This window comes from Bombina bombina, chromosome 4 (assembly GCF_027579735.1).
Source record: "Bombina bombina isolate aBomBom1 chromosome 4, aBomBom1.pri, whole genome shotgun sequence".
Taxonomy (NCBI): Eukaryota; Metazoa; Chordata; class Amphibia; order Anura; family Bombinatoridae; genus Bombina; species Bombina bombina.
The window spans coordinates 1236652449-1236668254 of NC_069502.1; the positions used below are offsets into that span (position 1 = coordinate 1236652449).

Here is a 15806-nt window from a genome sequence, read left to right on the forward strand (position 1 = left end):
TGAGATGCTGCTATATGTGCCTAGCTGAGAGATGCTGCTATATGTGCCAAGCTGAGAGATGCTGCTATATGTGCCTAGCTGAGAGATGCTGCTATATGTGCCTAGCTGAGAGATGCTGCTATATGTGCCTAGCTGAGAGATGCTGCTATATGTGCCTAGCTGAGAGATGCTGCTATATGTGCCTAGCTGAGAGATGCTGCTATATGTGCCTAGCTGAGAGATGCTGCTATATGTGCCTAGCTGAGAGATGCTGCTATATGTGCCTAGCTGAGAGATGCTGCTATATGTGCCTAGCTGAGAGATGCTGCTATATGTGCCTAGCTGAGAGATGCTGCTATATGTGCCTAGCTGAGAGATGCTGCTATATGTGCCTAGCTGAGAGATGCTGCTATATGTGCCTAGCTGAGAGATGCTGCTATATGTGCCTAGCTGAGAGATGCTGCTATATGTGCCTAGCTGAGAGATGCTGCTATATGTGCCTAGCTGAGAGATTGCGCTATATGTGCCTAGCTGAGAGATGCTGCTATATGTGCCAAGCTGAGAGGGATTGCTGCTTATGTGCCAAGCTGAGAGATTGCTGCTATATGTGCCTAGCTGAGAGATGCTGCTATATTGTGCCTAGCTGAGAGATGCTGCTATATGTGCCTAGCTGAGAGATGCTGCTATATGTGCCAAGCTGAGAGATGCTGCTATATGTGCCTAGCTGAGAGATGCTGCTATATGTGCCTAGCTGAGAGATGCTGCTATATGTACCTAGCTGAGAGATGCTGCTATATGTGCCTAGCTGAGAGATGCTGCTATATGTGCCTAGCTGAGAGATGCTGCTATATGTGCCTAGCTGAGAGATGCTGCTATATGTTCTACTGAGAGGATGCGGCTATATGTGCCTAACTGAGAGATGCTGCTATATGTGCCTACTGAGAGATGCTGCTATATGTGCCAAGCTGAGAGATGCTGCTATATGTGCCATAGCTGAGAGATGCTGCTATATTGTGCCTAGCTGAGAGATGGCTGCTATATGTGCAAGCTGAGAGATGCTGCTATATGTGCCAAGCTGAGAGATGGGGCGGGGGGCTATATGTACCTAGCTGAAGAGATGCTGCTATATGTGTGCCAAGCTGAGAGATGCTGCTATTTGTGCCTAGCTGAGAGAATGCTGCTATATGTGCCTAGCTGAGAGGAGTTGCTGGCAATATTGCCTAGCTGAGAGATGCTGCTATATGTGCCTAGCTGAGAGGATGCTGCTTATATGTGCCTAGCTGAGAGATGCTGCTATATGTGTCCTAGCTGAGAGATGCTGCTATATTTGCCTAGCTGAGAGATGCTGCTATATGTAGCCTAGCTGAGAGATGCTGCTATATGAGCCTAGACTGAGAGATGCTGTCTATATGTTCCCTAGCGGAGAGGATGCTGCTATATTGTGCCTACGCTGAGAGATGCTGCTATATTTACCTAGCTGATGAGATGCTGCTATATGTGCCTAGCTGAGAGATGGCTGCTATATGGTGCCTAGCTGAGAGATGCTGCTATATGTGCCTAGCTGAGAGATGCTGCTATATGTGCCTAGCTGAGAGATGCTGCTATATGTGCCTAGCTGAGAGATGCTGCTATATGTGCCAAGCTGAGAGATGCTGCTATATGTGCCTAGCTGAGAGATGCTGCTATATGTGCCTAGCTGAGAGATGCTGCTATATGTGCCAAGCTGAGAGATGCTGCTATATGTGCCTAGCTGAGAGATGCTGCTATATGTGCCTACTGAGAGATGCTGCTATATGTGCCTAGCTGGGGAGATGCTGCTATATGTGCCAAGCTGAGAGATGCTGCTATATGTGCCAAGCTGAGAGATGCTGCTATATGTGCCTAGCTGAGAGATGCTGCTATATGTGCCAAGCTGAGAGATGCTGCTATATGTGCCTAGCTGAGAGATGCTGCTATATGTGCCAAGCTGAGAGATGCTGCTATATGTGCCAAGCTGAGAGATGCTGCTATATGTCCCTAGCTGAGAGATGCTGCTATATGTGCCTAGCTGAGAGATGCTGCTATATGTGCCTAGCTGAGAGATGCTGCTATATGTGCCAAGCTGAGAGATGCTGCTATATGTGCCTAGCTGAGAGATGCTGCTATATGTGCCAAGCTGAGAGATGCTGCTATATGTGCCTAGCTGAGAGATGCTGCTATATGTGCCTAGCTGAGAGATGCTGCTATATGTGCCTAGCTGAGAGATGCTGCTATATGTGCCTAGCTGAGAGATGCTGCTATATGTGCCTAGCTGAGAGATGCTGCTATATGTGCCTAGCTGAGAGATGCTGCTATATGTGCCTAGCTGAGAGATGCTGCTATATGTGCCTAGCTGAGAGATGCTGCTATATGTGCCTAGCTGAGAGATGCTGCTATATGTGCCTAGCTGAGAGATGCTGCTATATGTGCCTAGCTGAGAGATGCTGCTATATGTGCCTAGCTGAGAGATGCTGCTATATGTGCCAAGCTGAGAGATGCTGCTATATGTGCCTAGCTGAGAGATGCTGCTATATGTGCCTAGCTGAGAGATGCTGCTATATGTGCCTAGCTGAGAGATGCTGCTATATGTGCCATAGCTGAGAGATGCTGCTATATGTGCCTAGCTGAGAGATGCTGCTATATGTGCCTAGCTGAGAGATGCTGCTATATGTGCCTAGCTGAGAGATGCTGCTATATGTGCCTAGCTGAGAGATGCTGCTATATGTGCCTAGCTGAGAGATGCTGCTATATGTGCCAAGCTGAGAGATGCTGCTATATGTGCCTAGCTGAGAGATGCTGCTATATGTGCCTAGCTGAGAGATGCTGCTATATGTGCCTAGCTGAGAGATGCTGCTATATGTGCCTAGCTGAGAGGATGCTGCTATATGTGCCTAGCTGAGAGATGCTGCTATATGTGCCAAGCTGAGAGATGCTGCTATATGTGCCTAGCTGAGAGATGCTGCTATATGTGCCTAGCTGAGAGATGCTGCTATATGTGCCTAGCTGAGAGATGCTGCTATATGTGCCTAGCTGAGAGATGCTGCTATATGTGCCTAGCTGAGAGATGCTGCTATATGTGCCTAACTGAGAGATGCTGCTATATGTGCCTAGCTGAGAGATGCTGCTATATGTACCAAGCTGAGAGATGCTGCTATATGTGCCTAGCTGAGAGATGCTGCTATATGTGCCTAGCTGAGAGATGCTGCTCTATGTGCCAAGCTGAGAGATGCTGCTATATGTGCCCTAGCTGAGAGATGCTGCTATATGTGCCTAGCTGAGAGATGCTGCTATATGTGCCAAGCTGAGAGATGCTGCTATATGTGCCTAGCTGAGAGATGCTGCTATATGTGCCTAGCTGAGAGATGCTGCTATATGTGCCTAGCTGAGAGATGCTGCTATATGTGCCTAGCTGAGAGATGCTGCTATATGTGCCAAGCTGAGAGATGCTGCTATATGTGCCTAGCTGAGAGATGCTGCTATATGTGCCTAGCTGAGAGATGCTGCTATATGTGCCTAGCTGAGAGATGCTGCTATATGTGCCTAGCTGAGAGATGCTGCTATATGTGCCTAGCTGAGAGATGCTGCTATATGTGCCTAGCTGAGAGATGCTGCTATATGTGCCTAGCTGAGAGATGCTGCTATATGTGCCTAGCTGAGAGATGCTGCTATATGTGCCTAGCTGAGAGATGCTGCTATATGTGCCAAGCTGAGAGATTGCTGCTATATGTGCCTAGCTGAGAGATGCTGCTATATGTGCCTAGCTGAGAGATGCTGCTATATGTGCCTAGCTGAGAGATGCTGCTATATGTGCCTAGCTGAGAGATGCTGCTATATGTGCCAAGCTGAGAGATGCTGCTATATGTGCCAAGCTGAGAGATGCTGCTATATGTGCCTAGCTGAGAGATGCTGCTATATGTGCCTAGCTGAGAGATGCTGCTATATGTGCCTAGCTGAGAGATGCTGCTATATGTGCCTAGCTGAGAGATGCTGCTATATGTGCCAAGCTGAGAGATGCTGCTATATGTACCTAGCTGAGAGATGCTGCTATATGTGCCTAGCTGAGAGATGCTGCTATATGTGCCAAGCTGAGAGATGCTGCTATATGTGCCTAGCTGAGAGATGCTGCTATATGTGCCTAGCTGAGAGATGCTGCTATATGTGCCAAGCTGAGAGATGCTGCTATATGTGCCAAGCTGAGAGATGCTGCTATATGTGCCAAGCTGAGAGATGCTGCTATATGTGCCAAGCTGAGAGATGCTGCTATATGTGCCTAGCTGAGAGATGCTGCTATATGTGCCTAGCTGAGAGATGCTGCTATATGTGCCTAGCTGAGAGATGCTGCTATATGTGCCAAGCTGAGAGATGCTGCTATATGTGCCAAGCTGAGAGATGCTGCTATATGTGCCAAGCTGAAGAGATGCTTGCTATATGTGCCTAGCTGAGAGATGCTGCTATATGTACCTAGCTGAGAGATGCTGCTATATGTGCCAAGCTGAAGATGCTGCTATAGAGCTAGCTGAGAGATGCTGAGGAGATGCTGCTATATGTTGCCCTAGCTGAGAGATGCCTGCTATATGTGCCTAGCTGAAGAGATGCTGCTATATGTGCCAAGCTGAGAGATGCTGCTTATATGTGCCTAGCTGAAGAGTGCTGCTATATGTGCCAAGCTGAGATGATTGCTGCGTATATGTGCCTAAGCTGAGAGAATGGCTGCTATATGTGCACTAAGCTGAGAGATGCTGCTATATGTGCCAAGCTGAGAGATTGCTGCTATAGTTGCCTAACTGATGAGAGCCTATAAGTACCAGCTTATATGTAGCCTAAGCTGGAGAGGATGCCTGCTATAGTGCCTAGAGCAGAGAGGATGCTGCTATATGTGCCAAGCTGCGAGATGCTGCTATGTATGTGCCAAGCTGAGAGAATGCTGCTATATGCTGCCAAGATGAAGAGATGCTGCTATATGCAGCCTAGCTGAGAGATGCTCGTATATGTCCCTAGCTGAGAGATGCTGCTATATGTGCCTAGCTGAGAGATGCTGCTATATGTGCCTAGCTGAGAGATGCTGCTATATGTGCCCTAGCTGAGAGATGCTGCTATATGTGCCTAGCTGAGAGATGCTGCTATATGTGCCTAAGCTGAGAGATGCTGCTATATGTGCCTAACTGAGAGATGCTGCTTTATGTGCCCAAGCTGAGAGATGTCTGCTATATGTGCCTAGCTGAGAGATGCTGCTATATGTGCCTAGCTGAGAGATGCTGCTATATGTGCCTAGCTGAGAGATGCTGCTATATGTGCCTAGCTGAGAGATGCTGCTATATGTGCCTAGCTGAGAGATGCTGCTATATGTGCCTAGCTGAGAGATGCTGCTATATGTGCCTAGCTGAGAGATGCTGCTATATGTGCCTAGCTGAGAGATGCTGCTATATGTGCCTAGCTGAGAGATGCTGCTATATGTGCCTAGCTGAGAGATGCTGCTATATGTGCCTAGCTGAGAGATGCTGCTATATGTGCCTAGCTGAGAGATGCTGCTATATGTGCCTAGCTGAGAGATGCTGCTATATGTGCCAAGCTGAGAGATGCTGCTATATGTGCCTAGCTGAGAGATGCTGCTATATGTGCCAAGCTGAGAGATGCTGCTATATGTGCCTAGCTGAGAGATGCTGCTATATGTGCCTAGCTGAGAGATGCTGCTATATGTGCCTAGCTGAGAGATGCTGCTATATGTGACCTAGCTGAGAGATGCTGCTATATGTGCCTAGCTGAGAGATGCTGCTATATGTGCCTAGCTGAGAGATGCTGCTATATGTGCCTAGCTGAGAGATGCTGCTATATTGTGCCTAGCTGAGAGATGCTGCTATATGTGCCTATCTGAGAGATGCTGATATATGTACACTAGCTGAGAGATGCTGCTATATGATGCCTAGCTGAGAGATGCCTGCTATATGTGCCTTAGCTGAGAGACTGCTGCTATATGTGCCTAGCCTGAGAGATGCTGCTATATTTCCTAGCTGAGAGATGCTGCTATATGTGCCTAGCTGAGAGATGCTTTTTATTGTGCCTAGCTGAGAGATGCTGCTATATGTGCCTAGCTGAGAGATGCTGCTATATGTGCCTAGCTGAGAGATGCTGCTATATGTGCCTAGCTGAGAGATGCTGCTATAGTGCCTAAGCTGATAGATGCTGCTATAGTGCCTAGACTGAGAGATGCTGCTATATGTGCCTAAGCTGAGAGATGCTGCTATATGTGCCTAGACTGAGAGATGCTGCTATATGTGCCTAAGCTGAGAGATGCTGCTATATGTGCCAAGCTGAGAGATGCTGCTATATGTGCCTAGCTGAGAGATGCTGCTAATGAGCCTAGCTGAGAGATGCTGCTATATGTGCCTAGCTGAGAGATGCTGCTATATGTGCCTAGCTGAGAGATGCTGCTATATGTGCCTAGCTGAGAGATGCTGCTATATGTGCCTAGCTGAGAGATGCTGCTAAATGTGCCTAGCTGAGAGATGCTTGCTATATGTGCCTAGCTGAGAGATGCTGCTATATGTGCCTAGCTGAGAGATGCTGCTATATGTGCCTAGCTGAGAGATGCTGCTATATGTGCCAAGCTGAGAGATGCTGCTATATGTGCCTAGCTGAGAGATGCTGCTATACTTGGCCTAAGCTGAGAGATGCTGCTATATGTGCCTAGCTGTGAGAGATGCTGCTATATGTGCCCTAGCTGAGAGATGCCTGCTATATGGACCTAGCTGAAGATGCTGCTATATGCGCCTAGCTGAGAGATGCTGCTATATGCGCCTAGCTGAGGAGATAGCTGCTTTATGTGCCTAGCTGAGAGATGCTTGCTATATGTGCCTAGCTGAGAGATGCTGCTATATGCGCCTAGCTGAGAGATGCTGCTATATGTGCCTAGCTGAGAGATGCTGCTATATGTGCCAAGCTGAGAGATGCTGCTATATGTGCCAAGCTGAGAGATGCTGCTATATGTACCAAGCTGAGAGATGCTGCTATATGTGCCTAGCTGAGAGATGCTGCTATATGTGCCTAGCTGAGAGATGCTGCTATATGTGCCTAACTGAGAGATGCTGCTATATGTGCCTAGCTGAGAGATGCTGCTATATGTGCCTAGCTGAGAGATGCTGCTATATGTGCCTAGCTGAGAGATGCTGCTATATGTGCCTAGCTGAGAGATGCTGCTATATGTGCCAAGCTGAGAGATGCTGCTATATGTGCCTAGCTGAGAGATGCTGCTATATGTGCCTAGCTGAGAGATGCTGCTATATGTGCCTAGTTGAGAGATGCTGCTATATGTGCCTAGCTGAGAGATGCTGCTATATGTGCCTAGCTGAGAGATGCTGCTATATGTGCCAAGCTGACAGATGCTGCTATATGTACCTAGCTGAGAGATACTGCTATATGTGCCTAGCTGAGAGATGCTGCTATATGTGCCAAGCTGAGAGATGCTGCTATATGTGCCTAGCTGAGAGATGCTGCTATATGTACCAAGCTGAGAGATGCTGCTATATGTACCTAGCTGAGAGATGCTGCTATATGTGCCTAGCTGAGAGATGCTGCTATATGTGCCTAGCTGAGAGATGCTGCTATATGTACCTAGCTGAGAGATGCTGCTATATGTACCTAGCTGAGAGATGCTGCTATATGTGCCAAGCTGAGAGATGCTGCTATATGTACCTAGCTGAGAGATGCTGCTATATGTGCCTAGCTGAGAGATGCTGCTATATGTACCTAGCTGAGAGATGCTGCTATATGTACCTAGCTGAGAGATGCTGCTATATGTACCTAGCTGAGAGATGCTGCTATATGTACCTAGCTGAGAGATGCTGCTATATGTGCCTAGCTGAGAGATGCTGCTATATGTGCCAAGCTGAGAGATGCTGCTATATGTGCCTAGCTGAGAGATGCTGCTATATGTGCCAAGCTGAGAGATGCTGCTATATGTGCCTAACTGAGAGATGCTGCTATATGTGCCTAGCTGAGAGATGCTGCTATATGTGCCTAGCTGAGAGATGCTGCTATATGTGCCTAGCTGAGAGATGCTGCTATATGTGCCTAACTGAGAGATGCTGCTATATGTACCAAGCTGAGAGATGCTGCTATATGTGCCTAGCTGAGAGATGCTGCTATATGTGCCTAGCTGAGAGATGCTGCTATATGCGCCTAGCTGAGAGATGCTGCTATATGCGCCTAGCTGAGAGATGCTGCTATATGTGCCTAGCTGAGAGATGCTGCTATATGTACCTAGCTGAGAGATGCTGCTATATGTGCCTAGCTGAGAGATGCTGCTATATGTGCCTAGCTGAGAGATGCTGCTATATGTGCCTAGCTGAGAGATGCTGCTATATGTGCCAAGCTGAGAGATGCTGCTATATGTGCCTAGCTGAGAGATGCTGCTATATGTGCCTAGCTGAGAGATGCTGCTATATGTGCCTAGCTGAGAGATGCTGCTATATGTGCCAAGCTGAGAGATGCTGCTATATGTGCCTAGCTGAGAGATGCTGCTATATGTGCCTAACTGAGAGATGCTGCTATATGTGCCTAGCTGAGAGATGCTGCTATATGTGCCTAGCTGAGAGATGCTGCTATATGTGCCTAGCTGAGAGATGCTGCTATATGTGCCTAGCTGAGAGATGCTGCTATATGTGCCAAGCTGAGAGATGCTGCTATGTACCTAGCTGAAAGATGCTGCTATATGTGCCAAGCTGAGAGATGCTGCTATATGTGCCAAGCTGAGAGATGCTGCTATATGTACCTAGCTGAGAGATGCTGCTATATGTGCCTAGCTGAGAGATGCTGCTATATGTGCCTAGCTGAGAGATGCTGCTATATGTGCCTAGCTGAGAGATGCTGCTATATGTGCCAAGCTGAGAGATGCTGCTATATGTACCTAGCTGAGAGATGCTGCTATATGTGCCTAGCTGAGAGATGCTGCTATATGTACCTAGCTGAGAGATGCTGCTATATGTGCCTAGCTGAGAGATGCTGCTATATGTGCCAAGCTGAGAGATGCTGCTATATGTGCCTAGCTGAGAGATGCTGCTATATGTACCTAGCTGAAAGATGCTGCTATATGTGCCTAGCTGAGAGATGCTGCTATATGTGCCAAGCTGAGAGATGCTGCTATATGTACCTAGCTGAGAGATGCTGCTATATGTGCCAAGCTGAGAGATGCTGCTATATGTGCCTTGCTGAGAGATGCTGCTATATGTGCCTAGCTGAGAGATGCTGCTATATGTGCCAAGCTGAGAGATGCTGCTATAGGTGCCAAGCTGAGAGATGCTGCTATATGTGCCTAACTGAGAGATGCTGCTATATGTGCCTAACTGAGAGATGCTGCTATATGTGCCAAGCTGAGAGATGCTGCTATATGTGCCTAGCTGAGAGATGCTGCTATATGTGCCAAGCTGAGAGATGCTGCTATATGTGCCAAGCTGAGAGATGCTGCTATATGTGCCAAGCTGAGAGATGCTGCTATATGTGCCAAGCTGAGAGATGCTGCTATATATGCCTAGCTGAGAGATGCTGCTATATGTGCCTAGCTGAGAGATGCTGCTATATGTGCCAAGCTGAGAGATGCTGCTATATGTGCCAAGCTGAGAGATGCTGCTATATGTGCCAAGCTGAGAGATGCTGCTATATGTGCCAAGCTGAGAGATGCTGCTATATGTACCTAGCTGAGAGATGCTGCTATATGTGCCAAGCTGAGAGATGCTGCTATATGTGCCAAGCTGAGAGATGCTGCTATAAGTACCTAGCTGAGAGATGCTGCTATATGTGCCTAGCTGAGAGATGCTGCTATATGTGCCTAGCTGAGAGATGCTGCTATATGTACCAAGCTGAGAGATGCTGCTATATGTGCCTAGCTGAGAGATGCTGCTATATGTGCCAAGCTGAGAGATGCTGCTATATGTGCCAAGCTGAGAGATGCTGCTATATGTGCCAAGCTGAGAGATGCTGCTATATGTGCCTAGCTGAGAGATGCTGCTATATGTACCTAGCTGAGAGATGCTGCTATATGTGCCTAGCTGAGAGATGCTGCTATATGTACCTAGCTGAGAGATGCTGCTATATGTGCCAAGCTGAGAGATGCTGCTATATGTACCTAGCTGAGAGATGCTGCTATATGTGCCAAGCAGAGATGCTGCTATATGTGCCAAGCTGACAGATGCTGCTATATGTACCTAGCTGAGAGATGCTGCTATATGTGCCAAGCCAGTGCCGGCATGTGACGCCTCTTCACTCTCTCTTTCTCAGGTAGAATGTGCAAAGTTATGCAGAGACAGCAGCGCCGGCAGTGTGGCACGCCTGCACTCAGTGTTCTCATTGGCCCAGGAGTTCCGACCTTGTATCCTATTGCTTCGTCATGTGGAGCTTCTGGGGAGAGAGCGAGATGGGTATGGGGAGGACAGTAGAGTCATAGCTGCTCTTCGCTCCCTACTCCTTGGAGAAAGCACAGTGCGCAGGTGACAGAATTTTGGGAGTGGAATATCTATTTGATAGGAACATATATCACACACAGTAATCTGTAGGGTAAAAAATCACAGATACTATAATGTTAGGGTGACTGATATCACAGATACTATAATCTTAGGGTGACTGATATCACACACGGTAATCTGTAGGGTAAAAAATCACAGATACTATAATCTTAGGGTGACTGATATCACAGATACTATAATCTTAGGGTGACTGATATCACAGATACTATAATCTTAGGGTGACTGATATCACAGACAGTATAATTTTAGGGTGATTGATATCACAGATACTATAACCTCAGGGTGACTGATATCACAGATACTATAATCTCAGGGTGACTGATATCACAGACACTATAATCTCAGGGAGGTTGATATCACAGACACTATAATCCCAGGGTGACTGATATCACTGATACTATAATTTCAGGAAGGCTGATATCACAGACCCTATAATCTCAGCGTGACTGATATCACAGACACTATAATCTCAGGGAGGCTGATATCACATACACTATAATCTCAGGGTGACTGATATCACAGACACTATAATCTCAGGGAGGCTGATATCACAGACAGTATAATCTCAGGGAGGCTGATATCACAGACACTATAATCTCAGGGAGGCTAATATCACAGAGAGTATAATCTCAGGGTGACTGATATCACAGACAGTATAATCTCAGGGTGACTGATATCACAGACACTATAATCTCAGGGTGACTGATATCACAGACACTATAACCTCAGGGAGGCTGATATCACAGACACTATAATCCCAGGGAGGCTGATATCACAGACACTATAATCTCAGGGAGGCTAATATCACAGAGAGTATAATCTCAGGGTGACTGATATCACAGACAGTATAATCTCAGGGTGACTGATATCACAGACACTATAATCTCAGGGTGACTGATATCACAGACACTATAATCTCAGGGTGACTGATATCACAGACAATATAATCTCAGGGTGACTGATATCACAGATACTATAACCTCAGGGTGACTGATATCACAGATACTATAATCTCAGGGTGACTGATATCACAGATACTATAACCTCAGGGTGACTGATATCACAGACACTATAATCTCAGGGTGACTGATATCACAGACACTATAATCTCAGGGTGACTGATATCACAGATACTATAATCTCAGGGTGACTGATATCACAGGCACTATAATCTCAGGGTGACTGATATCACAGACACTATAATCTCAGGGTGGCTGATATCACAGACAGTATAATCTCAGGGTGGCTGATATCACAGACACTATAATCTCAGGAAGGCTGATATCACAGACAGTATAATCTCAGGGTGGCTGATATCACAGACACTATAATCTCAGGGTGACTGATATCACAGATACTATAATCTCAGGGTGACTGATATCACAGGCACTATAATCTCAGGGTGACTGATATCACAGACACTATAATCTCAGGGTGGCTGATATCACAGATACTATAATCTCAGTGTGATTGATATCACTGATACTATAATTTCAGGAAGGCTGATATCACAGACAGTATAATCTCAGGGTGGCTGATAACACAGATACTATAATCTCAGGGTGATTTATATAACAGACAGTATAATCTCAGGGAGGCTGATAACACAGATACTATAATCTCAGGGTGACTGATATCACAGACACTATAATCGCAGGGAGGCTGATATCACAGACACTATAATCTCAGGGAGGCTGATATCACAGACACTATAATCTCAGGGAGGCTAATATCACAGATACTATAATCTCACGGAGGCTGATATCACAGACACTATAATCTCAGGGAGGCTGATATCACAGACACTATAATCTCAGGGAGACTGATATCACAGACACTATAATCTCAGGGAGGCTGATATCACGGACACTATAATCTCAGGGAGGCTAATATCACAGATACTATAATCTCAGGGAGGCTGATATCACAGATACTATAATCTCAGGGAGGCTGATATCACAGACAGTATAATCGCAGGGAGGCTGATATCACAGACACTATAGTCTCAGGGAAGTTTATATCACAGATACTATAATCTCAGGGTTGCTGATATCACAGATACTATAATCTCAGGGTGGCTAATATCACAGATATTATAATCACAGGGAGGCTGATATCACAGATATTATAATCGCAGGGTGACTGATATCACAGATACTATAATCTCAGGGAGGCTGATATCACAGATACTATAATCTCAGGGTAACTGATATCACAGACACTATAATCTCAGGGAGGCTGATATCACAGACAGTATAATCTCAGGGTGACTGATATCACAGACACTATAATTTCACGGAGGCTGATATCACAAACACTATAATCTCAGGCAGACTGATATCACAGACACTATAATCTCAGGGTGGCTGATATCACAGATACTATAATCTCAGGGTTGCTGATATGACAGATACTATAATCTCAGGGAGGCTGATATCACAGATACTGTAATCTCAGGGTGATTGATATCACAGACACTATTATCTCAGGGTGACTGATATCACAGACACTATAATCTCAGGGTGACTGATATCACAGACAGTATAATCTCAGGGAGGCTGATATCACAGATACTGTAATCTCAGGGTGACTGATATCACAGACAGTATAATCTCAGGGTGATTGATATCACAGACACTATAATCTCAGGGTGATTGATATCACAGACACTATAATCTCACGGAGGCTGATATCACAGAAACTATATTCTCAGGGTTACTGATATCACAGACACTATATTCTCAGGGTTACTAATATCACAGATACTATAATCTCAGGGTTGCTGATATGACAGATACTATAATCTCAGGGTGACTGATATCACAGACAGTATAATCTCAGGGAGGCTGATATCACAGATACTGTAATCTCAGGGTGACTGATATCACAGACACTATTATCTCAGGGTGACTGATATCACAGATACTATAATCTCAGGGTGACTGATATCACAGATACTATAATCTCAGGGTGACTGATATCACATATACTATAATCTCAGGGTGGCTGATATCACAGATACTATAATTTCAGGGTGATTTATATCACAGACAGTATAATCTCAGGGTGGCTGATATCACAGATACTATAATTTTCTCAGGGTTGCTGATATGACAGATACTATAATCTCAGGGTGACTGATATCACAGATACTGTAATCTCAGGGTGACTGATATCACAGACACTATTATCTCAGGGTGACTGATATCACAGATACTATAATCTCAGGGTGACTGATATCACAGACAGTATAATCTCAGGGAGGCTGATATCACAGATACTGTAATCTCAGGGTGACTGATATCACAGACACTATTATCTCAGGGTGACTGATATCACAGATAATATAATCTCAGGGTGACTGATATCACAGACAGTATAATCTCAGGGAGGCTGATATCACAGATACTGTAATCTCAGGGTGACTGATATCACAGACACTATTATCTCAGGGTGACTGATATCACAGATACTATAATCTCAGGGTGACTGATATCACAGATACTATAATCTCAGGGTGACTGATATCACAGACAGTATAATCTCAGGGATGCTGATATCACAGACACTATACTCTCAGGGTGACTGATATCACATACACTATAATCTCAGGGAGGCTGATATCACAGACACTATAATCTCAGGGTGACTGATTTCACAGACACTATAATCTCAGGGTGACTGATATCACAGACAGTATAATCTCAGGGTAACTGATATCACAGACAGTATAATCTCAGGAATGCTGATATCACAGACACTATAATCTCAGGGTGACTGATATCACAGATACTATAATCTCAGGGTGACTGATATCACAGATACTATAATCTCAGGGAGGCTGATATCACAGACAGTATAATCTCAGGGTGACTGATTTCACAGACACTATAATCTCAGGGTGACTGATATCACAGACAGTATAATCTCAGGGTGACTGATATCACAGACAGTATAATCTCAGGAATGCTGATATCACAGACACTATAATCTCAGGGTGACTGATATCACAGATACTATAATCTCAGGGTGACTGATATCACAGATACTATAACTCAGGGAGGCTGATATCACAGACAGTATAATCTCAGGGTGACTGATATCACAGACACTATAATCTCAGGGTGACTGATATCACTGATATTATAATCTCAGGTTGACTGATATCACAGACTCTATAATCTCATGGAGACTGATATCACAGATACTATAATCTCATGGAGACTGATATCACAGACACTATAATCTCAGGGAGGCTGATATCACAGACTATAATCTCAGGGTGACTGATATCACAGACACTATAATCTCAGGGTGACTGATATCACAGACTCTATAATCTCATGCAGGCTGATATAACAGACACTATAATCTCATGGTGACTGATATCACAGATACTATAATCTCATGGAGACTGATATCACAGACACTATAATCTCAGGGTGACTGATATCACAGACTCTATAATCTCAGGGTGACTGATATCACAGACACTATAATCTCAGGGAGGCTGATATAACAGACACTATAATCTCAGGGTGACTGATATCACAGATACTATAATCTCAGGGAGACTGATATAACAGACACTATAATCTCATGGTGACTGATATCACAGACAATATAATCTCAGGGAGGCTGATATCACAGACAGTATAATCTCAGGGTGACTGATATCACAGATACTATAATCTCAGGGAGACTGATATCACAGGCACTATAATCTCAGGGTGACTGATATCACATATACTATAATCTCAGGGAGATTGATATCACAGACAATATAATCTCAGAGTGACTGATATCACAGACACTATAATCTCTGGGTGATTGATATCACAGACACTATAATCTCTGGGTGATTGATATCACAGACACTATAATCTCAGGGTGACTGATATCACAGACAGTATAATCTCAGGGTGACTGATATCACAGACACTATAATCTCTGGGTGATTGATATCACAGACACTATAATCTCAGGGTGACTGATATCACAGACACTATAATCTCAGGGTGATTGATATCACAGACACTATAATCTCAGGGTGACTGATATCACAGACAGTATAATCTCAGGGTGACTGATATCACAGATACTATAATCTCAGGGTGACTGATATCACAGACAGTATAATCTCAGGGTGACTGATATCACAGACAGTATAATCTCAGGGTGATTGATATCACAGACACTATAATCTCAGGGTGATTGATATCACAGACACTATAATCCCAGGGAGGCTGATATCACAGACACTATAATCTCAGGGTGACTGATATCACAGACAGT

The 15806-nt window shown here is 45.0% G+C and overlaps 1 protein-coding gene across 1 annotated transcript in view; it reads left to right on the top strand.

The window, feature by feature from the left end:
• Window positions 1-15806, top strand: part of PEX6 (peroxisomal biogenesis factor 6) — a 548800-nt gene that overhangs the window by 229178 nt on the left and 303816 nt on the right. The window contains exon 9 of the mRNA XM_053712827.1: window positions 10267-10475. Within this exon, the coding sequence (XP_053568802.1) occupies window positions 10267-10475 (209 nt within the window). The remainder of the gene's footprint in view (window positions 1-10266; window positions 10476-15806) is intronic.